The sequence below is a fragment of the Protomyctophum bolini genome (genome assembly GCF_963924005.1).
Source record: "Protomyctophum bolini genome assembly, chromosome: 9".
Classification (NCBI taxonomy): Eukaryota; Metazoa; Chordata; class Actinopteri; order Myctophiformes; family Myctophidae; genus Protomyctophum; species Protomyctophum bolini.
The window spans coordinates 22,680,388-22,704,191 of NC_137870.1; the positions used below are offsets into that span (position 1 = coordinate 22,680,388).

Consider the following 23,804-nt stretch of genomic DNA (forward strand, 5'->3'; position numbering starts at 1 on the left):
TATACGCGTATCTATGTATCAGTGGTCATGAGCACGAGTATGTGACTTATTAGTACCAGTAGGGGGCGCCAGAAACAGAGAGAGGCATAGTGCTGTGCCTGCTGCCTGCTAATGAGAGAGAGAGAGAGAGAGAGAGAGAGAGAGAGAGAGAGAGAGAGGGGGGTGTGGGGGGGGGAATTACACCACTCAGTTCACACGGGTGTGATTCTTTCTGTTAATGACCACTCTGGGGCTCCGTAAAAATCAAGTTAAATTAAATTATTTTATAGGACAGTTTTATATTCATAGCAGAAATTAGCCTACTGCAGGATGACCCCCAAAAAAGTGGGTCAACTACAAGTTAGTTAGTATGACAGATACCGCACCATTGTGATGAAAAGAGAGCTGAGCCAGAAGACAAAGTTAAATTTTTGTTCCTACTCTCACCTATGGTCATGATTTATGAAATATGGGTCATGATTTGCGTTTACAATTGGCCGAAATGGGTTTTCTCAGTAGAGTGACTGGCATCTCCCTTAGGTGTAAGGTGAGAAGCTCAGTCATCCGTGAGGGAATCTGCTGCTTCTTTTAGAAGAAAGGAGTCAGTTGAGGTGGTTTGGGCATCTAGCAAGGATGCTGTCACCTCCCCTGGGAGGATTTCCAGGCAGGTCCAGCTGGGAAGAGGCTATATGGGGCAGGCCAAACACCAGGTGGAGGGATTATATCTACGCTGAACTGGGATCATCTAGGGATCTCAGTCAGAGCTGGCTAATGTGGTCTGGGCTCCCCTGCTGGAACTGCTATAGTGTCTATGAGAGATTATTGTCCTATTATAGTTGACCAAATCATATAAACTTCTGTCAGTCAGACACCGTTTTTTCTATTTTTCTCTTTTCTATGTTCTGTTTCTAAAGAGCAGGAAAATTATCTACACACTACACAGCCACAGTCCTCCAGGTAATAGGACGGACGGTGACAGATGGTGTAGGTTGCCCGCGGCCAAACTGAAGTACCTACAATCACAGCAGCTATCTCTTTGTGGTAGTCTTATGGTCGTGGTAGTCTTCGTGGTTAATCTTCGGCAAACTCTGACTCTTAAAGTGAACGCGTATGGTGGCACCTGGACCTGGTATTTATGCTAACAACTGGCCGGAATAAATGAGTTAATTAACTAATTTTGCTGGGGAACCCACATTGAGAAACACTAGTTTAGTGCATGGTACTGTTTTTTTTTTTTTTAGCTGCCATATTAATATCACTTTCTCTATCACTTCCTCACCAAAGGCAAATAAAGGCCGGGTATGTGATATACTGGATATTATATATCTCTGCCAGTGGCGTCAACTCCGTGGGTGCTCAGGAGCAGAAGCACCCACTGGCAAAATAATATGCCAATAATAATAAGTTGCGGGGCGGATGGGCACCTTAAAATATATAGGCTACTCTAAGGTGGGCACCCACTGTCATTATAGGAACCTTCTGCCACTGATCTCTGCTGTCCTTGCTCCTAAAACCACCTAACTCAAAATGTTCATTTTTAAAGAAATGAAAAAACTACCTTTTTTTTGAAAATGAAGAAACCCATAGGCCTATAGGCTATCTATCTAATAATTTAGCGAACGCTCGATCGCTGTCTAAATCGCTCGGTCGTTGTCTGTCAGTCTGTCAGTCAGTCAGAGTACTTCCTTAGCATAGAGAAAGACAGGTGCTCGCTTTCAGCGCCATCTCGACGCACAGACCGCCTCACGGAACCTAGCGCCGCACAGCCCTGACCTCAATCTGCCCTGCTTTACACACGCCAAACATTCGAACATTCATAATTAAATTAATTTGCGTAAAAAAACACATCTCCCCGCAAATCACGTGTCACCAGTGAAATGCATGTTGGGACGGACACAGATTAATACTGGGACACACTTTGCCACGCAACAGACCCACTGGGAGCGTCGCCCTTTACTCAAACCCGCGGAAGAAACCATGCTCGCCACGGGCGAAACAACTCGGACCCTGATACTACTAGCTACTCTTGCGTCAGTCGACATAACTTCTTCTTTGGGGAAGCATCGCGGCCAACGCACGGGTTGCGTGGCACAGGCACCTGAAAGCCAGCTCTGACAGTTGGACGGGGGCATGTTAACGTGAACGAAAATATTCAATAACTTTTGACCATTTATAGGCAGAATATCACTACCAAATTTACATCACACATCAATGGTGTACTTATGATTGTATTACAGCATTTACTTGCAAAATAAACTTAATTAGCCTACTTTTGTGCCCAACACCATCTGTAAGCAACACCCCCCTATCACATTACCCACACTGAACATCATTTGCTGTTCATATATTCAGAACGGGTAAGGACTAGTCTTTAAAACAAAGCAATACTGCCTCATCAAATTTGGTATTGTGAAATTTGTTATATTGTCAGATACTATTGTCATTATATTATCACCACTTGACTTTACCCAAATCCAGCTAAAGTGGAGTTAAGAGGTTTTCTTGATTATTTTCAGTCATTGAGAATTAACAGTGACAATGGCCGCGTTTATATGAAGGGTGATCATTCCGAATAAATACTTCAGAATAAAATACTTCGGAAGTAATGTTTTTTGCTTCGAGTTTCCATGGGAAATGGTCATTCCGAATGAGTGTTTATATGGAGAAGTGCTATGATACATGTTAATTCACGTGAAACGCCATCTGTTGGACACATGAAATATAGGCCAGTGACATTGGAATGGTTTTTAGATCGCATCGAGCATTTTCATTCGGATTTAAGTTTTTGTAGGTGTTTATATGACAACGTTTAATAGGATTTAACTTCTATTCGGAATGAAAAGGGGATTTAACTGTCCATGTAAACGTAGCCAGTGTTCACTGAATCAAAATAATGTCAGGTCAGACTCATAGTAGGAGAGATAGTAACTTTAGCCTTTTCATCCCTTTAACACATGACATCATAAGCACCATCGCTCACAGCCAGCTGTAATGAACATCACCCTCCTTCACAGTATAGTGAGTATACCATGCAGGAAATGAAGGTATACCCTCCTACGCTTGACATACAGTGGAAGTCAGATAGGGGAAAAGTGGAAGAGAGCGGTAGACAAAGCAGGGAAAGAATAGAAGGGGGATGAGGGAAAGAGAAAAGCAGACAATTGAGAAAGAAGCCAAAGTGAATTTCTCTTTGTTTCCCTTGCATTATGTCCCTTCTATTCTCCTTTACTGTAGTGCCATTGTACTGCAGATCTAAAGCCATCGTCCCTCAGTGCTATGCTATCGTCTTCACTTTATCCTCCTGTCTTTTTACTGTCCACTTATCTCCTGCTGCCTTTCTCCATCCTACCTTTCTTCTTTGGCGCTCTGTCCTTCTCTGTCAGCCTCTCTTTCTCACCCTCTCATTCCTCTCGCTTCTCATGACATAAACAGATAGGGAAGGCAGCACTGTCCCAAGGAAGATCTATCGCTTCTGTCCTGTTTTAAAAATCCTCTCGTGGTTTTACTGTTCTTCTCAATCGGCCTCTCTCCTCAGCCTCTGTAGCCACTACAGATAAGGCCGATAAGCCATTGACTTATGACTTATTATTATGTGTGCCACATATGCGTGTGTGGGCGTGCATATGTGTGTCTCCTTGTGTGTTTGCAGTACGTGCTTCTCCACACATCCAGTATTTGGCACACTTTTGAAGAGCCCTTGAGGTAGATTTAGTGCACCTCCTACCTTTCCTCTCTCTCCTCCATCGCACATGGACGGACAGAGCAAAGCATGGAAGAATTTAAACTAGATTCGAGCCTAACAACCAAGTCTCCTTCACCATATGTATAGCATCTCATAGACTACTAGACAAAGGGAAAGTGGGCGTTTATGTAACTGTACACAAGATCGTTTAGACAGCAGGGAAGTAAAAAAAAAAAAAAAAAAAACCTTGAACTGCGCAGCTTGCATCTATGGTTGCATCTAAAGGGGATTTATTGCATATGTCTGCTCGAGTTTATGCATGGGTACAGTTGTACATACTATAATGTGTGTGCCTGTGTGTGTCTATGCATTTGTGCACCTATTATACAGTATGCATGTGTCTTTGTGTGTATGTCCTCTCACCACTGGCTGCAGCTGTGCACCAGGCATCATGGCATTGGCGAGATGCATCTGCTGGGCCAACATGGCCATATTCTTCTGTTGTATCAGGTTGTTCCTGCCATTGATCTCCAGCTGGGTCTTTAGGTGGGGCGGTGGGTGCAGGTACTTACAGTTCTCCCTGGAACAGCGGCCCTGTGGGGAGGACACAGGTGGAAGAGATATAGCGCTTAATTAAACAACAAAACAGAGGTCAGGAGCACACGGAAGTTGAAGCAGCAGAATTTGGAGAACTGGAAAACGTTGCTCAGTGTAAAGAAGTAATGAGCCTTGGCATCGATCGCCGTTACATTGAAGAGGATCTGACCTACGTCTCTGACGTCTGAAGCTCAGTTTAAAAAGCAGAGAGATCAAATCTCCGGACCTCATGCCTTTCCCCATCACTTTCTTTCTGTTCCAATTGACAATTTAGGCATTTAGCAGACGCTCTGGGCGGGAACCCCTTTTGGAGTTTTATCCCTTCGCGCCCTTCGCGCAAACTCCAGCTTTTCACCAGAGGCGAAAAAGTTATTTTTTTAGGCAGACTCTTCACATACTAGAGCATTTCTGAAATAAGTATCAGAGCTGAAATCGACATGTAAATATGAAATAAATGCTTAAACATGTAGCTAGGTGTAATGTTAGAGACCACATAAGTGAACCTTTCAAGCCTGTTTTCTCAACTCGCTGTTTTCTACAAGACATTACTCTCTTACATATCTCCAAAACTGGTGGCTCAAACTGAACAACCAATATGTCAATATTGCGTGCGTCTGCTGCCCATTTCTAGCACAGCCACATACTGTAGAACAATTTAACGTTTAAGAAAACAATCAAATTGGTCCAAAAAGTACAGATGTAGCAATTTTCTAAGTCACCCTTAGTGGTGGATGCACGTTTGCATGCAAAAGTGAATTTCTTAAAGGAAAATTGCTTTGCCTTGCGGAATGGACCTGCCAGGGAATCTTACATTTTCTACATTTTCTTCTTGGCTACCAAAAAGGTGAGAGGAATGTTATAGCAGTCAGTGCATTGAGAGAAATGCAGTTTGTGTTACAGGATGCATTTTCAATTATACTTTGATAGTGAACAAGCCCAAGGCCACAGAAACAGATGTGATACACTGCATGCATGACCGAACTTCAATGGCGGATATCCACAAACACATACAGACAGGCATGTAGCATGACAATACAGTTAAAACATACACACATCACAGTGCTCCATCCAGTATTCTGCTAGTGTCTATAGACAGTGCATTGTGTGCGTCTCTAGGTGCCTGGCGCTCTGGGTGATTATATTCATCCAGTCGACAGCCTAAGGGGAAAAGGAGGGAATGTAATTTACACTCTCATAATGCCTGCTCCACTGAACACTCCCCTGGCTAGGTGTAATATCTTAGATATCTCCTCCTCCGTCTTACATTCCCTCTCTCATCCATGCCTTCCGTTCCTCTCAATCCCTTGACATGCTGCGCCCCATGCTGATATTTGCTCTCCTCATCATGAATACAGAGCAGTGAAGACACAGAAGAACCACCTCTCTCTCTCTCTCTCTCTCTCTCTCTCTCTGGCTGAACACCTATCCCCTTTGATCCCACCATCAAAGCTGCATCTCTATCAGCCTCTTTCATCTCCTTCCATCTTATTCCGATCGTCCTCTTTTAAAATGCTCCCAGGAATGACGAGAGCATCCTGGCGACAAATCTACAACCTCCCAGGAGGTATTAAAGGTTGGATGACATGTTTCTGCTTATCTCAGTGAGATGACCTACTGGCTGCCCACTGTGATCCACTACGACACGCATTCATGCCCATGCGCACGCATGCACGCACACACAAACACTAGTATCAGCCACTTCTCTTCCCTCCAGCCTTGAGCCCTTTATGCTCTCCCCTGCGCACTCTTTGACACTATTTCCTCATTACAGCCTGATCTGCCTAGAGACAGCCAAAAAGATTGCATTGGTGAACAGCTGAATTTCAGAGCCTGATTGGCCAGGTGCAGAGAGCCATAGCAGTTGATTGGCCCAGGAGCGGACATTGATGCTGCTCCCAGACTGGCTTATCCCCATGTGACTCCCCCTATTGATTAGGGCTAATTGGTTAATGTCTCTTTCTTGATATACAAGGAACATTCCCTCTGGGTGGCTACAACCCATTGTCAGCCCTGTGCGTGCATGCGTATGCGCACATGTTCGTGTGTGTCTTCTTCTGACTATAAAAGGTGACACTGTATGCTTCTAGGTATTGCTGTTGTATAGGCACAAAGCATCATGTAATGGTTGACATTCATGGACAGCACATGATTCACTGTGCTGTCCAACTGCAGATCGTGTCTGATGTAACGTTGACTGATCGTCAGTCAAAGTGATGTCTCAACTTCAAATAAAACCCTTGATGCTGAAACAATGCTTTAGATGAATTAGATCAGCGAAGCAACGAAATCATCTAAAATCAACATGGGAATTCCTGAGACGGATACACACACAGCACAGTGAGCACACACGCACGCACGCACACACGCACGCACGCAGACACACACGAACATGATTCCCATCAGGAAAGCATGAGACCCTTGCAATGTTTTGCTAGGTGAATGCTCAGACATTACGCTGTGATTGGAATTCACATGCCTGCCTTGTGCTTTATCCAGACCTTGTTCTTGACCTTCTGTTTTTTTATTTTTCTGCAGTTTATGTGGCTCAGCTGGAGTCTAAACACGATGGATCCGCATTAGCCTGAGGACGCTGCAGTACCACTGCCCTGTAAAGCTAATGTCCCGGTGCTCGCACGCACACACACACACACACACATACATACACACACACACGCACGCACGTTGCACGCACGCACCAACCACACACACACACACACAATTTCCCTGCTGTTTAAACGATGTCAGTGCTGGTTAATGGTGAGCCTGTCTGAGCCAAAGCACAGCTCCCTCTGGCTACTGTGTCTGACTAGCAGAATTTACTCAGGATGACTCTGGTCTGCCATCACCTGCCTTCTCCCCCCCGTCCCCCGTCCCTGCACTGTCACAGAGGTTGGTTGAATGTCTGGGTTCTGTCTGGATGAGGATGACTCTCCAACTGCCAGCATGTAGCTTGCAGGCTCAGTCTCCTCACACAAGATATTCCAATACTGTCTCAAAGCAAATGCCGTTGCCATGATTTGGCCATAGCATGACCAAGCAGGAAGGCAATAAGCAATAACAATAATACACACAATAAGTCATAGAAACATGGAAGACTGAACTTGTGGAAAAAAGACCATGTAATTGTGACAGGGTCAGTTTTAATTGTGTGTGTGTGTGTGTGTGTGTGTGTGTGTGTGTGTGTGTGTGTGTGTGTGGGGGGGGGGGGGCAGCATTCTTGAAGACTCATACGCTGAGTTGTCTGTACTCAGATTTGAATCCATGACCTTGTGTCCCAAAGGCGAGAGCCTATACCTACTCCGCTACCGAGACACAATCAGTTGTTCTATTGTTAACAGCAGAATCATTCAGTGTTTGTGATGACAATTATGTGTGTCCTGGTCCATTATTCATTACTACAGTGTGTGCGCTGTTCATGTTTTTTAGGGCTGGTTTCAGTGCTATTTGACATGACCCTCTACCATACTGTAAAGTTGCAAAAGCATATGACGCTGCATGTACTGTATGTATTAGGGACAAAAGCAATTTTCATTGGCTCATAAAACCTTCAACGTACTGTACTTTCCCATGTCCGTATAGGTAGAAAGTAAGTAAGACGGTCAAACGGTTCATTGCCGACGGTCAAACGGTTCATGAGCTATGCGTGTTCAAAGCTGTGTTATGCACATACAGTATACACATCAAACTTATAAAGAGACACATATACAAGCATTCATATGATGAATTCCTGGTCTGTTCTTTAACTACATAGAAGTGTCTATTTGTATGTCTCTAAATGTTTTGATGAATTGAACAATGTGGACCCTGTTGTAAACAAGTGTAACGCTTAATTGGGTCGTCCACTCACAGTTGACAGTCTTTGTATTGAGTTTGTGCTTGAAATGTACTGTAATTCTACAAACTGTTAACCCATTGACGCCTGGTGCAACATATACGTTGTTCTACCCTTGATGCCGGCGCGCTCTCTGTGTCTCATCAGCTATTGGTACATGTAGCAACATAACTATTAAAAAAAAATCATCAGAATTTGAAGGTTTTCAGAAACCTTAGGTCAGGCCCTAGAAGGCGTTCCCAGATTCGGCCTCAGGCATCAATGGGTTAATAAATATTTCAATCAATCAATCAATCAATCAATCAAGCACGCACAATGCACATGTGTACTGCACACCCACGCCCACACGCACGCACGCCCGCACGCACACACACACACACGAAGAGAGGGACTGCCCTTGAGCAGAATTGTCAGGTATTATACCAGACACTATGCTGCTGATCCAGTACAGTATGACCCTGGAAGCGACCTGCATTTAATCAGCAGCTCATGATACTCTGTGGCCCAGACCTCAGCCATAGAGTCACATACACAGCGGCAGTAACGATTAAAGCCTCCACAGGAACAACGCCTATGCACAGTATGTGACTGCATGTATTCCATACGTTATATTGAACAGGCCGCCGGCTTAATGGAATGCAATATGACCAACAAGTAATGGCATACCCAATGTAGGGACACCGTGTTCAAAGTGGTTAAATTGGCAAAATAATGTTAGGAATTTAATTTGAATTATTTCCTCTTGGGCTTTGTAGCATTGTAACAAAGCAACAAAAATGATGTGATTTCATGTGCGCGCATGCATTTACATACGCATGGGGGCGTCAGCGGCATATGAGCATAAAGTCATCCTGTCAGTCTCATTTGTTACTGGATTACTGCTGCCAAGGCGGATTGCTGAAGGATTACTGTCTCTGCTGCAATGACAGAGAGTTATACTACCAATTACAGAATTCTGATCACGGAGAAGCAAAACAAGAACAGACGGAGATAAAAGTAAACAGGCAAAAACACACGAGAGAGACAGACCTGCATTTCTCATTAATATTATTCAAATGCAGCCTGTGATTTCAGCTCTTTCTCTGATGGAAAACTGCACCCTCCACTGGACAGAACAGGCCAGTGGAGGGAGTGGAAGAAGTACTCACAACTCACATTATACTACCAAAGTAAAATTATCAATAGACTAATGCAATGTAGAAATTTGGTATTCAAAATTGACTTAACTACAAGTAGGTCGGGAGTGGCTTATTGTCGGTATCAACCGGTAAAAGTATGGGCATCAAAATATACTTAAAGTAATGGTGTCCAATTTCACAAGTTATAAATACTAGGGTCCATCCATTTTGTGGCTCACGGGGGTTTGTTATTTTGTCCTCAAAATACGGAGATAAACTTGTGTTGTTTAAAGCAGTGCTCCATGCATGTGACCGGCATACACACGCGTGCACGCACACACACACAGAACACACAGCAGCTCCCCCAAACTACGGATTTGTAACGGAGAGCCGTTTATTATTTTTGTTATTTCTGGTAGTGAGTAGTGACTATTGGTCATATACAGTTATGGAGCTAAGGTTATTGTTTCCATATACAGTATGTACGTATGTATATCGCCTGCTGGTAGTCTTGTTTACGCTTCACTGGCCATGAGGTGCCACTATGGCCAGTGTTGCTGTTGTGTTTACTGTGCTTATCCCAGCTGCAGACTAAAGATGTCCCTTCTCGCTTGCCATCTCTCGCGAGAACCGGTAGAAGCTCAAGCCCCCAGTGAAGCTCTCCAACGTTGAGTTATGACTAGGAAACCCTGTGCATCTGGGCTTTAACATTGAGCGCTCGTTTGCACTTCTGCATTTTAGACACCAAATTTTGATGTCCAAATCGAAAAAATGTCTAGAACTAAGTAACTAAAGTTTTAAAATAATTGTAGTGGAGTGAAAGTACACAAGTTTCATGCCTCAGAGATGTAGTGGAGTGGAAGAATAAAGTATTATAATAAAGTTAGCCAACTTTCCATCACTGCCTGGCTGTGCACCAGGCCTCTCTCCATGTTCACACATAACCTGTTGATTCTAAATGATCTGTTAATCCACCAGAGATGACTCATTCTGATGTCATCACACATCGACGGTGCAACCGGTTCAATGCCGGGGCCCAGGGCAGCCCCCAAGGGGCCCATGAAGGGGGAAGAGGAAAAAAACAAAACAAGAAATGATCACATTGTGATATTTGTCAGGTGAAAGAAGCACTGTCTCTGTTGTGTCTCCCCATATTAGTATGATTATTATTGTGGCGCGACTGTGGCTCAAGAGGTAGAGCAGGTCGTCCAATGATCCATGGGTCGGCGGTTCGAATTCCGGCTCCTCCTGTCTACATGTCGAAGTGTCCTTGGGCAAGACACTGAACCCCAAATTGCTCCCGATGTGCTGGTTGGTACCTTGCATGGCTTCCGCCGCAATCGGTGTATCAATGTGTGTGTGAATGGGTGAATGTAATGCACAATCTATGTAAAGCGACTTGGATAAAGGCGCTATATAAATGCACCATTTACCATTGTAGTAACGTGTATGTTTGTGTGTCACAATCTCGTGCTTCTCGGCAGTTTGTGTGCGCAGTCTCTGTTGTGTTCTCCCACCCCACCATATTAGTATGATTATTATTTTAGTAACGTGTATGCAGCCACATTTGGTTTGAAGTTATATCGGGTGACGTTCGAACATTGCAATCGTGTCTGCGTTGCGAGTCTGCACTGTCAGTGTGTACTGACAGTGTGTTAGTCTGCGTGGCTGCCAGTGCCATCAGCACCGTGGCCACAGTGTGACTGACACATGGCTGCCAGTGCCATCAGCACCGTGGCCACAGTGTGACTGACACATGGCTGCCAGTGCCATCAGCACCGTGGCCACAGTGTGACTGACACATGGCTGCCAGTGCCATCAGAACCGTGGCCACAGTGTGACTGACACATGGCTGCCAGTGCCATCAGCACCGTGGCCACAGTGTGACTGACACATGGCTGCCAGTGCCATCAGCACCGTGGCCACAGTGTGACTGACACATGGCTGCCAGTGCCATCAGCACCGTGGCCACAGTGTGACTGACACATGGCTGCCAGTGCCATCAGCACCGTGGCCACAGTGTGACTGACACATGGCTGCCAGTGCCATCAGCACCGTGGCCACAGTGTGACTGACACATGGCTGCCAGTGCCATCAGCACCGTGGCCATCAGCACCGTGACTGATACATGGCTGCCAGTGCCATCAGCACCGTGGCCAGTGTGACTGACAGCGGCGGAGCCGCCCCAACCCTTTGTGCATTAGCAATTCTCTCTGAATGTCATTGCAGCTACCGTAGCTCCTCCCACTCCAAAAGACAACCATCAATCAGTCAGCTCCGTCTGGCCGGGGGCTGTGTGAGGAGAATGAGCAAGCACACGCACGCATGCACACACGCACGCACACTTGTGTCTGCAAGTAAGTGCTTTCTTAGCCGAAAGGTTCCTGTCGGCCAGCAAACGTCAGACAGATTATGACATCACGCAGAACACAAAGAACACCCTGTCTGAGCCACTGCGAGGGTGGCCAGACAGGCCAACTTATGTCCCCGCACACACACACACTCTCTCTCTCACACACACACACACACACACACACACACACACACACACACGTTATGAAATGTGCACCAGCTGCAAATATCTGGCTGATCACGCCATGTGTTAGGAAGTAGATTTGAGAGGAAAATGTCCATTTGCAGTGAGTGACAAATCCCCCGGCTTTATTTTCCCTCTCTCTTTCTTTCTCTCACTGTCCGTCCCCAGTAAAGGTTCCAATCATGTGCACTGTTGCACTGCTAAAGTGGCCGACAGACATACGTTTGAGGGGCTCTCCCTGCAGACCAGACCTCAAGGAAGTCATGTCTGACAGAATATCTTTTATCTAGATGTCCATACAAGTCTCATTAGCACGTTGCCGTCATCTATCCAAATCTGGGACACCCCCGGTCATTTCATAACCTTCAGTTCTCGTTTAGCTGGGCAGCAAGTAAAAAGCCTGGGATACGGGTACAAGTAGCCAGAACTCACTGAGCAATAGTCGTCTATTAGAGGTCTGTCTGAAACCGGTTATAACTACTGGTCTAAAAGGGATTTTTTTAGTCTAGGCTTAGCTTAGACACTGATTTAGCTGTTTTTTGAAGCAGATAGTCTATAGCTGTTGAAATGACGTTTTAACGTCTATAGACTGCAAAGAAAAAACAGTTTTAGATGGCCATTTAGACGTATTTTAGATATGAAATAGCCCGGAAAGTGCTCAGTCGGAAAGACTCAAGCAACACGAACCACGGACAGAGTAGACAGTCAAAGACATTCTAGGCAATTGTCTGAAAGTCTGACAGTTATAAAATAACAGGCCAAAGACAAATAGTGTTCTGATGATGCTACCGCACAACACAAATGACATGGAAAGCTTTTAGCCTTATATCGCTTAATTAGGCCTATAGCCGAACTGTCAATTATGGCCCAAAAAGCACCACTCAGCCTGGCAATGTGTTTTGGCTGTCTGCAGGTATAAAATCGTTAGCATAGGGGGGCTAATGACTAGGGGGCATCATTAGTGGTGAAGGCTAATGACAGCACTGCTGCGCTCTTGAGCTCAGCTGTTGCTTGTTTGTCATCAGCCATTATAATTACATTGCTGAAAATGAATTGCTGAAGTGGTCCAAGTTTAGCTAACAATTACTGTATGATTCATGTTTAAGAACTCTGGGCGTACTGTTTTTGTCCCTCACTGTGTTGGAATCACAATTGGGGATCGGGAGGAGACAGCTAAGAAAATATTATACCAGCTCAGTAATGGAGTAACACTGGTGATGGGTGATAGCTCCTTAAAAGGCTGGTTTTAAGTGTTCACTCAAAGACACCTGAATACAAGATACTCAAGTTTGAGAACAATACGCTCTGGGATCACATCTGAGGTGTTTTTACCTGTCCCCCATCAGACCCCCACCTTCCACCCACCTTTTAGCATTGCATCCTGGGATAGATGTTAAAATGTTACAGATCACATTAGTGCACCTTTCAGTCCTGTTTTCTCAACTCTCTGCAAAATATTACTCTAAGCCATATCTTCAAAAATGGTGGGTCAAATTGAACAACAAATATGTCAATATGTTTCCCATGCTTTCATATGACATGAACCCACTGTGACACATATTGTTCAATATGTCTCATTGCCATAATAAAACAGTTAAAACATTACACACACATGAACATGCATGTGGCATAACCCTCCCCCATGTCTCTTCCTGAAGGCACAGTATTCATCTAATATATAATAATCTAATCCTGACTCCTGTGGGAATGTCATTGTGGAATTGTGCAGCATTCCTAATTAGCTTTGATCTCATTATAGGTCTACATTAACTCACTACAGAGACACACTTGCGCACACAACTCATGCACACACCAACCCACCCACGCACACACACACACACACACACACACACACACACACACACACACACACACACACACACACACACACACACGGACACACCGAGTGATATGATAAAGTGAGAGGGAGAGGATAGGCTAGGCCACCTCACAGCCCCTGAGATGAGACCCTTTTTTATTGGTTTCTTTTTCAATTAATTTCCTTTTATCAGTTCGTCTTTCTCTCCCTTCACTATTATTATCTCCCTCCTTCCCAGCCTAAGTAGTGTATAATCCTCTCTTGGTTCTTCTGTGTTCATGTTCTCCCATGCTGACTCCAATACAGTTTTATCTCTATAATAGTTCACTGTATCATCGTTCTATTCACTGACTCCCTAGCTATGAATCTATTACAGTTTTATCTCTTAATCTCTAGTTCACTGTATCATGGTTCTCAAGGTCAATGTCTCAATCGTCACAAACGCGTTCATATTTTGGGTGAAAGTGAACTGAACGTATTGTATTTCTGATTGATGAACGTAATCGTTCATTTCTGGCGTGTGTGAACGGTACTTTGTCACAGTTTACTTCACATTCAAGAATGTGCCATGAAAACCATGGAGAGCGCCGTAGATTTAGAGTTATTCAGCTTTTTAGTCAGCCTGTATACAAGAAGTGAATGGCAGTGCGCATGCGCGAAACCAGTCTAGGATCGCTGAAGAAGGAAAGGCCAAGCAAAAAAATAAATAGAATACAGAGCTCCCGTTTGATATCAATAATACAGCTTATATGACGTTCCGCCAGGAGCAGTTGATAGTTGGATGTTAATTGGCGGAACATTCCGTCATGAGCAGTTTTTGGTTAATATGTAGCGGATAACCCACCAAAAAGCCCAAATCCGACACCAAATCAACGTAATCTCTCTCAGCCGTGCATTTTCTCTGGAGTGCGCAGCACGCATCTTACAACTGGATGATGATGCTCGCGCGTATCCACGGAGACAGCAGACACTGAACATGTCTCCAAACAAACACTGACGTAAACTTGATTCAACATAATGTGCCACTGAAAATAGCTTTCAATAGCTTGTTATTTTGCGTCGAGGAGCGCTGTGTAGGCTACATACATGATCGTCTCGGACAACAAAAGACATCTCCCACAGTGAAACCTGATTTATTTTTCGTCATATGACGTGTTGCATATCGTGATGTTGTGAGCTTGTAGATCAGCTATTTTCAGCACGTGGAAATATACACAATAAAAGCATTTCACATGTTGGGGCTTATTCGGTTTTTCACATTGCAAAACATTGTGGGCACCTCAGTGTTAAATTGGCAATTTATTCGTGTAGAAAGTGAACATTCCCAACACTGATGGTTCTGTATTCACAGTCTTTTATAAGCTGACTCTAATACAGTTTTATCTCTAGTGCCATGGAGTCCTATTAAAACGCAACAATGTTTGTTACCCATAGCTTTACTGCCATCATCATCATCATGTTTTTGAGATAGTCAGTGAGCCGAAAACAAATATGAGGAGGAGATGAGAGTCGTCCTTGTGCTAGGGCGCCTCGTGGCTCAGCAAGTGCACCACCAATCCATACCCCCGTCTTGTCTCTCTGCCCTTGGTCTTAATTCCTGTCTCTCTACTCTACCGTCGGTCCGTCTGAAACAATGCCCCAAAACATTTTCCATTGGCAAGAGGCAAGGCTGAGTGTATACACCAACTCATGAGTATTGCATGACTAAGCCTGCACACACACACACACACACACACACACACACACACACACACACACACACACACACACACACACACACACACACACACACACACACACACACACACACACACACACACACACACACACACACACACACAGAGAGAGAGAGAAAATGTGATGCCATTGCAAATTCATGATAATTAAAAAAGAAGAACACAAAACAAATGTTGTGCTCACAGCATTATCTGAGGGTGGTGTATAGCTACATGTTTCATGCTCATCTCTCTGCACCTCTGTTGAGAGGAGCCGTGATTGGAATGTGGGGGAGGCTTAGTGTTCCAATATGCTTTTCTATCTACAGTATCTACTCCTGACGAGCCTATCACAATAGCACACCCTGCAGCTATACGTACACTCTCTCATTTCAATTTACCACACAAGCCCTCGGATTTCAATGAACCACTAAAACCCTAACAACCCTATTCCGTCTTAATACAGTATGCAGTCGAAAATAGGCGATGTAAAAGCTCACAATGCTTTGCACTGCAATGCCTGAGCTTTGGTGTACAGAGAAAAGGAGGGGACCATATTTAATAGACCTCTGTGGGAAGCTGGCTTGCAAACCTTAGTACCTTAGTATACAACGTCTGGGGGCGCAACAGCGCATCAGAACTCCCAACAATGAATTTCAACAATGTCCAAATTGATTGATTAAAATCCAGCTTCAAAATCTGGCCTAGGCTACTTCGAAAACCTGGAGAAGATCAGTGGAGTGAGGCAAAAACAACCGGATTATCGTGGGCCCAGCTGAAGAAAACTGCTCACAACAGAGTCCGATGGCGGGGTGTGATTGCGGCCCTATGCTCCACCTAGGAGCCTACAGGAATAAGTCAAGTAAGTCTACTTGGAAGATGTTGAGATTCATAAGGACAAATTGTGCTAAAGTAACAAAGCTGGTCCATATATATTGATCTGCTGCCTCGATCCCGGTGGAAGAGAACGAAATTATGGCAACTGCGCATTAGAGCCAGCTTTCTGTCAGCGGCTCAGCCTGTCAGCATGCCTGCAGTCTTATAAGTTATAACATCGTTCCTCCTGTTACTGATAATTTGTATGTTTATTCTCCTTTAATTTTGAAATTAATTACAATTTAGGCATTTAACAGATGCTCTTAAAACACATTTAGTGCCGGAAGTGCTTCAAAATAGGAGCTCTGGGGTGCCGGAGTTGTCTGATCGCTTTTACTCTGAAAGCCATGAACCGGAAACACTTTCCTAAAAAAGTTGACTTGACAAATTGACCTAAACATCCCGATCATTTTAATTTATACGATATATGATCCAAAAAGTTCATATTTTGCGGGAGAGACGGATGAGGAGCAGAAATGAAGCGCCAGCATATCGATCTATTCATCACCACGGAGAGCGCCCTGGATTAGGAGATACGAGTCATTCTTTCCGCCGCGCTAACATGGGAGTCAATGACAAGCTAATAATTGCACAGAGCGTTAGCATACGGCAAGCGAAAAGCGAAATGCCAAAAAAAAAAAAAAAGGAAAAATTCTGAATATTCTTATCTCGCCCCGTATCATTGAGGATGTGCTATGACGTACAGACACGTTCAAGGCTACAATCGTATCTAATCCTTATGACGGTCTCACACATCGTATGAACTGAAACGGTTAATCCAGCGAGAAGTTGAGAACGGGTGTGAGAGGAGGAGAGAGGAGAGCAGCAGGTCTGACAACACTAGTGACAGTGCATTGCCAGACTGCACGGCCAGCGAGAAGCAGCTAGGGCTGGACTGGGTCCGAAATTCCGGACCGGCCCACCACAACCGGAAAGCAGATAGCAGATACAGAGGAAATACCGCTGTAGTGCCGAAATTATTTCGGCTCGTCAGAGAGGTGTGTGCATGCATGTACATGACTTCATGTAGGCCTATAACTTTAGCTAATGTGAACGAAACAATGACATGTGTGTGAGATAACATGAGAGAGAGGGAGAGAGTGGGTGAGAGAGAGAGAGCATATAGTTATAATCTAGCGAGAGAGGGAGAGAAAAATATAGGCGGGACTTCCCCCCTTCTTCTCCGTTGGTTTTTATTTTGACTCGAGTGGGTGGGGAATCCCGATCATACACTGTGACGGTAGCCACGCCCCTCAGAACATACGCGACTCTATGGTAATTTTTTTAATAAATGGGACCATAATTTTCCAAAAAGAATATTATGATTATGATTAGAAATGAGACTTTAAACTAGTGACTGGAAGCAGAAAGTATTCATGGCCATGTTTATTAAGGTAATACAGTCTAGGTGAAGTTGGTCCCAAATACATGGACTTCTATGGGGCTATGGGTTTTTTGGGCCCAACGACAGCGCCACAACAGGCCATTATATGAACTTTCAGGAAATCCCGATTTCCTTAGTAGCTTCACAAAATATCTGTCTGACTGCCCCCCTGACACACACACACACACACACACACACACACACACACACACACACACACACACACACACACACACACACACACACACACACACACACACACACACACACACACACACACACACACACACACACACACACACACACACACCTACAGTATACACACCAGTAGGGTTCTTACACAGCACGGAGTCTCTTCGTTAACATTATACCATACAGTGACATTGCTTTGAGGTTAAAGGAGATAAGAGAGGATTAGCATTAATTTACACCATAAAGTGATAATACCCACCGGACATGCACGCACGCACATGCACACGTGAGCGCACATACGCACGCACACAACGCACACCACACACACACACACACACACACACACAGTCTCACACACACACACACACACACACACACACACACACACACACACACACACACACACACACACACGCAGCCAGCCAGCCAGCCAGCCAGCCAGCTACAGATTCCTTTTGTTATCCTTGTCTAAGGCTAACAATCAAAGATTCATACTGAGGGAAATTACAGTAATAAAAGAGAAGCATGTAATCCTTTGTATCATCAACAATTGCAGAGCTGGAAGTGTAAAACCCTCAAAATAAAGCCGTAGACAAGGAGCCGTAGTGGGAAATCCATGGCGGATAATGGAAACCAAAGCACATAGAAAGGGGTAAAGGAAGTTCACTGACATTTCTCAGACTGATGTTGTACTATTATGTCTAAGAATGTAAGCAAGAGTTCAAAGAGAAATTGGTTAAGAATAAAAGGGTCACGGTGGCACAGTCGGTAGTGCTGTCACCTCACAGCTAGAAGGTCCTGGGCTCATCATCAGTGCCCATACCCAAAGGCGGGGTTGGCGAAACGGCTTTTCTGTGTGGAGTTTACATGTTCTCCCCGTGTCCCTAAACTGCCTCCCCCTGGCCAGATGGGGCGCCTGATGGAGGGGAAAGGAAATGGTCGGAATAACGTGTTCCTTCCACGCGCTACGTCCGGCTGGGGAAACTCTTCCCTGTCAGGGGAAAAGAAGCAGCTTGGACTCCTCATGCATAGAAGGAAGCAAAAGGGCAGTCCGCTGCCCCCCCAGGTTGGCAGAGGAAGTGAAACGCCCAGGATTACATTAGATAATTGACACTATGGGTAAATAAAATGGGTTACAAAATCGCGGAATAAAAAATATGAAGGAAAGAATAACAGGAAATGCATGACCTTGCAATTTAAATCCTGAAGGATCTTGCACCATCCTCCGGGAGAGAGGGAGAGCGAGAGATAGAGAGAAGAGAGAGAGAGAGAGAGAGAGAGAGAGAGGTATACACACTCAAATTCAGAATGTTGATACACCAGGTCATTTTTGAGTGGTGCAACCACTCCAAGGAACAGCAATGTCCGTGTTCACCTATGTGACGTTATATGTGTGTGTTAATTGATTGATTGATTGAATACTTTATTGAAAATATATTTCAAAAGGATAAATTCACAAGAAAGCTGTTAGGCTTGTTTCCATTGTGGTCCTCTTGGGGAAAGGGGAAGGGGAGCAACAGACAATAACGGTACAATACAGACAAAAACAGGAGGCAAAAAGCAAACATAAAACAAAAAAATCACACCTGTGTGAACCAAGTGGTGCAACTCCCCTCTCTAAAAGCTGAATAACTCCTAATCTACGGAGCTCTCCATGGTTTGGTCCATTTTCTGAGGTTTTTGCTGATAATCCGGTGGTCTAGATGGAAACATTGGTGCTTTCTAGAGCAAGGATGGCTATATTTTAGCTCGCTAGCATTGACGCTATTTCTGTAGCAACAACATCCACACACGGGTGCGGGTGCGTGCGCACACCAGTGGTGCACGCGCACATGCACGGCACTACACACACGCGGGTGCGGGTGCGTGCGCACATACTTCTGTCGTTCCAATTTCACGCATGCGCACACCACTCATGCTCATTTGACGTACATCACAAACACACGGACATTGCGAGCTGGTTGTAGAAGTGGTTGCACCACTTAAAAACAACTTAAAACAAAATTCATATAAACTGAGCACCAGTATGACTATGAGTACCAGTAGGGGCGCTGTTGTGCCAGAAGCAGAGAGAGAGAGAGAGATAGTGCTGCACTGTTGCCTGCTAATGAGAGAGAGAGAGAGAAAGAGAGAGAGGGAGAGGGGAGAGGGGGGGGGGGGGAGAACTGCACCACTCAGTTCATACGGGTGTGATTTCTTTATTATAGACATATTTCGAAAACGTGCTCTGATGGACAAAACTGCGTTAACTTGTCACAGTGTGTATCTTAATCCCCTCAAGCACACACACTGCCGCATGACAGAGCAGAAGGCTACCCCCACACCCTGTTCCCTCCACGTATAGCACCTTCCGGCTGCACACTCATCCACATCGATCCACATTGATCAAAGTCGGTTTGTACCACTTTAGCAAGGAGCGAGGATGGGGGGATGGGTGGCTGTCAGGGGGTGCAAGGTGATCACCTTCGCTAAGCTCTCTCCCACAGTGGGACCATCCATCCTCCGAGATGCCAACCATCATCTATCAATGCCAACAAAATTACAGTGGTGTATATATCACAGCAGCTAAACATTAATACAACTTGGCATAAAGGTGAGTGGATAAGGAAATAGAATTAAGATCGTCTTGAGGTAATTTCAATGAACATAAATTTGGGCACTGATGAACCCACCTCTCTGCAGGCTCTCTTTCCTATTCATTACGTTAACCCAAATGTGAAAAAGCAGTAAAAGCACCCGTGTTGTTTTAGATTTTTTCGTTGGCTATTCAGATAATTCTGGGGGTCCTTGACATGGAAAAGCTTGACATAGAAACATTTCTATGTTAGGATTTAGAAGCCATTTAAAAAAATCGGCCTCAGGTCTAAATGGGTTAAACTAAGGGATCTTTATATAGACAACATATTTTGTATAGCTTTAACAAACTGTGTGAAAAGTTTAACCTCCCAAGCTCTCATCTGTTCCGATACTTCCACGTTCGCAATTATATCAAAAATAATAATAGCCTACATCCTTCGCAAAGACCCAAACGCTATCCCCAAGTCATTAATTGACACAATTTTGTCTGGGAAAGGCTCACTCTAATTTCTAAACATACAGCAATTTCTGTATAGACAAAATGAATAAAGATTGGGAACATGAATTAGTTAGGTTTATAGATGATGCTTTAATGACAGTGAATGATAGTACATCATGCACTAGACTAAACTTAATGCAATTTAAAGTTATGCATCATATTTATTTCACTAACTTCAAACTTTCTAAAATATACCCCAACATCACATATTCCTGTAATAGATGTCCTATGTCCCCAGCGGACATGACACACATGTTCTGGTCATGTCCCCGTTTACAAGGTTAAACACCTTGCCGAAGCCTGGAACATAGAGCTGTCACCATGTGCAGAGATGTCGTTAATTGGGGTTTTACCAGATCACCAATATAAAATCGGTATAAAACAGAATCTTGCTTTTACTTCTTTATTAGCAAGAAGGATTCTATTGGAGTGGAAATCAACACTTGCCCCCAAAGCATCGGTATGGCTTAAATACCTATATTACAGGCATTTTACTTACATTTATCAGGGTTAAAGGTCATAGGTTAAAAATATTTTTCCAAATTTAGAGTCCAGAGATTTTGAAGTTGTGTGAATTTCAGCCTCTGTTGGGGGTATTTATATGCAAATATCATGACCAATGGCAAAGAACCGATTTTTATTATTATTAATGAATTCATGAATGAATTAAAATATGTTGTATATTTGCAACGGTGGGCCTTGCAATGAAAAGTACAATGAAAGTACAATGAAAGTACAATGAAAAGTACAATGAAAGTACAATGAAATTACAATGAAAGTACAATGAAAAGTACAATGAAAGTACAATGAAAGTACAATGAAAAGTAGCTGGATGCTTTTTATTTTCCTGAAAAATGGACTCAAGGGCACTGTGGCATTGTGTACTTGAGTGGGTACCACATATTTATGTATATATTACATCCATGTATAGCCACTTCAAGGGCGGTACCCACTTACATCTGAAGTGGGTACTGTTGAATAACAGCCATGTATGGATGTGAGTACCATTGATGTAATGCAGCCACCCTCCATTTGCCAGTACACAGCTGTAAAACACCCTCCTATTGGTGCCAGTGGACAAAGTACATTTAAAACGTACAGTTTTTAGACCTAATTGTACTGTAGTAACTTTAGTTAGTAGTTACTACTTGTAATTATTATTACACAACATACTGTACATGAACCACTTCAGCCCTATCGGCCATTTGAAAATTGCCGATCTACAAGCTCACAATGCGTAGCGATGCGATGCATTGTGAGCTCGTAGATCTGCTATTTTCAAAAGATTATTATACATTTGAAAACTTTAAATGGGACATTCTGCACAATGAGTACTTTTACCTTTGGTACTTTAAGTATATTTTGAAGCCAACACTTTCATAGTTTTACTAAAGTAAATGTTGACTTTTACTTGTAAAGAGTAGCCTTATTGTTGGACTTCAGAATCATGGCCATTTTGAGAAATGGACTGTGAGGAAGTGAAACGGTGACTGACAGCTTCTGGTAACCAACCACAACAACACACAGTAACTCTTTCTGATGGCTGAGTCCGATACAACTCTAATCCAGTCCTTTTGAAGGATTACAACGTCCACAGCTGAGCTCTGCGACATGTACGATAACAATAAAGGGATATTACAGACATTCTTCAATCTCCGCTCTCCAAACAGCCGACTGACATGACTCCCATCCACTCTCAGTGCTCACTGTGCTCTTCCATATCTCTCTCTCTCTCCGTCTCTCTCCATCACAGCACCTCTCTGCTTAATTTTCTCCTGCTTGTGTTGTACCTGTCCATCACTGTCCATGTTACGGTGTTTGAGCTCTATTCACTCCTCTATCATTATGCTCTCTGTCTCTCCCTCTACCTCGTTACACAATCCATTGAGTCGTTTCAACCCCCTTTACACTGTTGCTGTTGTTTACACGCTACACCTCTCTCTTTCTCTCCACTCTCCCTGAGTCAGCTGGGATTGCATTTTTTCTATAATCGTTACATCCATCATCTGGATGTCTTGATGATGCAATGATAGACGCCTCAACAACAGAATTAACTCCCTGGGTAATAACACCGCCGTTCCATTTGGGGGTCGTGCTGCAGAAGCCGAGGTCATGACATGCATATTTCAGGGCGAAAAAGAGGAGCTACATAGATAATAATTCTCAAACGTTATATACATGGCTCTCAACCTTTTCTGGATCAGGGCCCACTTGAACCTTTCAGCGTTCCAAGTGTCCGCGGCCCACCCATCTGACCGCTAAATGCGTTAAGTTGTCAGACGGGTGGGCCATGTGCATTTTCAGAGCATTTTATTTATTTATTTATTATTTTAGATACATTTTTGGGGGGCTTTTTCTGCCTTTATTGAGAGCAAAAAATCGCTCTCCTGGCGGTACTATAATAGGACAATGTTAAAAGGGTGCAGGCATTTTGTTCAAAACGGTCCATTCCTGCAAACTTTAGATGTCAATCTTAGCCGAAAAGGATTGAATATGAAATGATTTGACATTTTTGGTGGCATGTTTTCCTTGACCTAGTCTATATCTTATCCAATATGAAAAATCTGAAAGACCCGTTTTGTTTAATAATGAATACTGTCAAAGTACTGTCAAAAAATGTGTTTTGCACAAAATTGGCTTTCCGGTGGTGCTATAACAGGCCAAAATGTGGGTCGAAGGTTCAGCTCTGGCATGCAGGGAGTGTGCATGCACAGTTTTGCTGTCATCAAGCCAAGGAGATTATCTGATCACAGACAGAAGGACGGACGGACGGACGGACGGACGGACAGACAGACAGACAGACACAGACAGGATGCACCTATAGTCTTGACATAGTCTTGGCCATGACTTCCGCCCTAGCAGAGACAAACAGCAAGGAGAGGACAGATAGAGAGAGAAGTGTCCATGCTGTAAGCAATAAAAAACATCCGCTCCATAATGGTCATGGAGGATCGATATTGCATGGAGACAAAGTGCTGCTAAACAGCGTGGTTTCTGT

The 23,804-nt window shown here is 44.0% G+C and overlaps 1 protein-coding gene across 3 annotated transcripts in view; it reads right to left on the bottom strand.

The window, feature by feature from the left end:
- Positions 1 to 23,804, bottom strand: part of LOC308320737 (muscleblind-like protein 1) — a gene marked incomplete at its 5' end in the record, with an annotated part of 59,674 nt that overhangs the window by 18,462 nt on the left and 17,408 nt on the right. For all 3 annotated transcript variants that reach the window (XM_080771391.1, XM_080771390.1, XM_080771389.1), the window contains one exon: positions 4,085 to 4,255. In XM_080771391.1, coding sequence (XP_080627517.1) covers positions 4,085 to 4,255 — 171 coding nt within the window. The remainder of the gene's footprint in view (positions 1 to 4,084; positions 4,256 to 23,804) is intronic.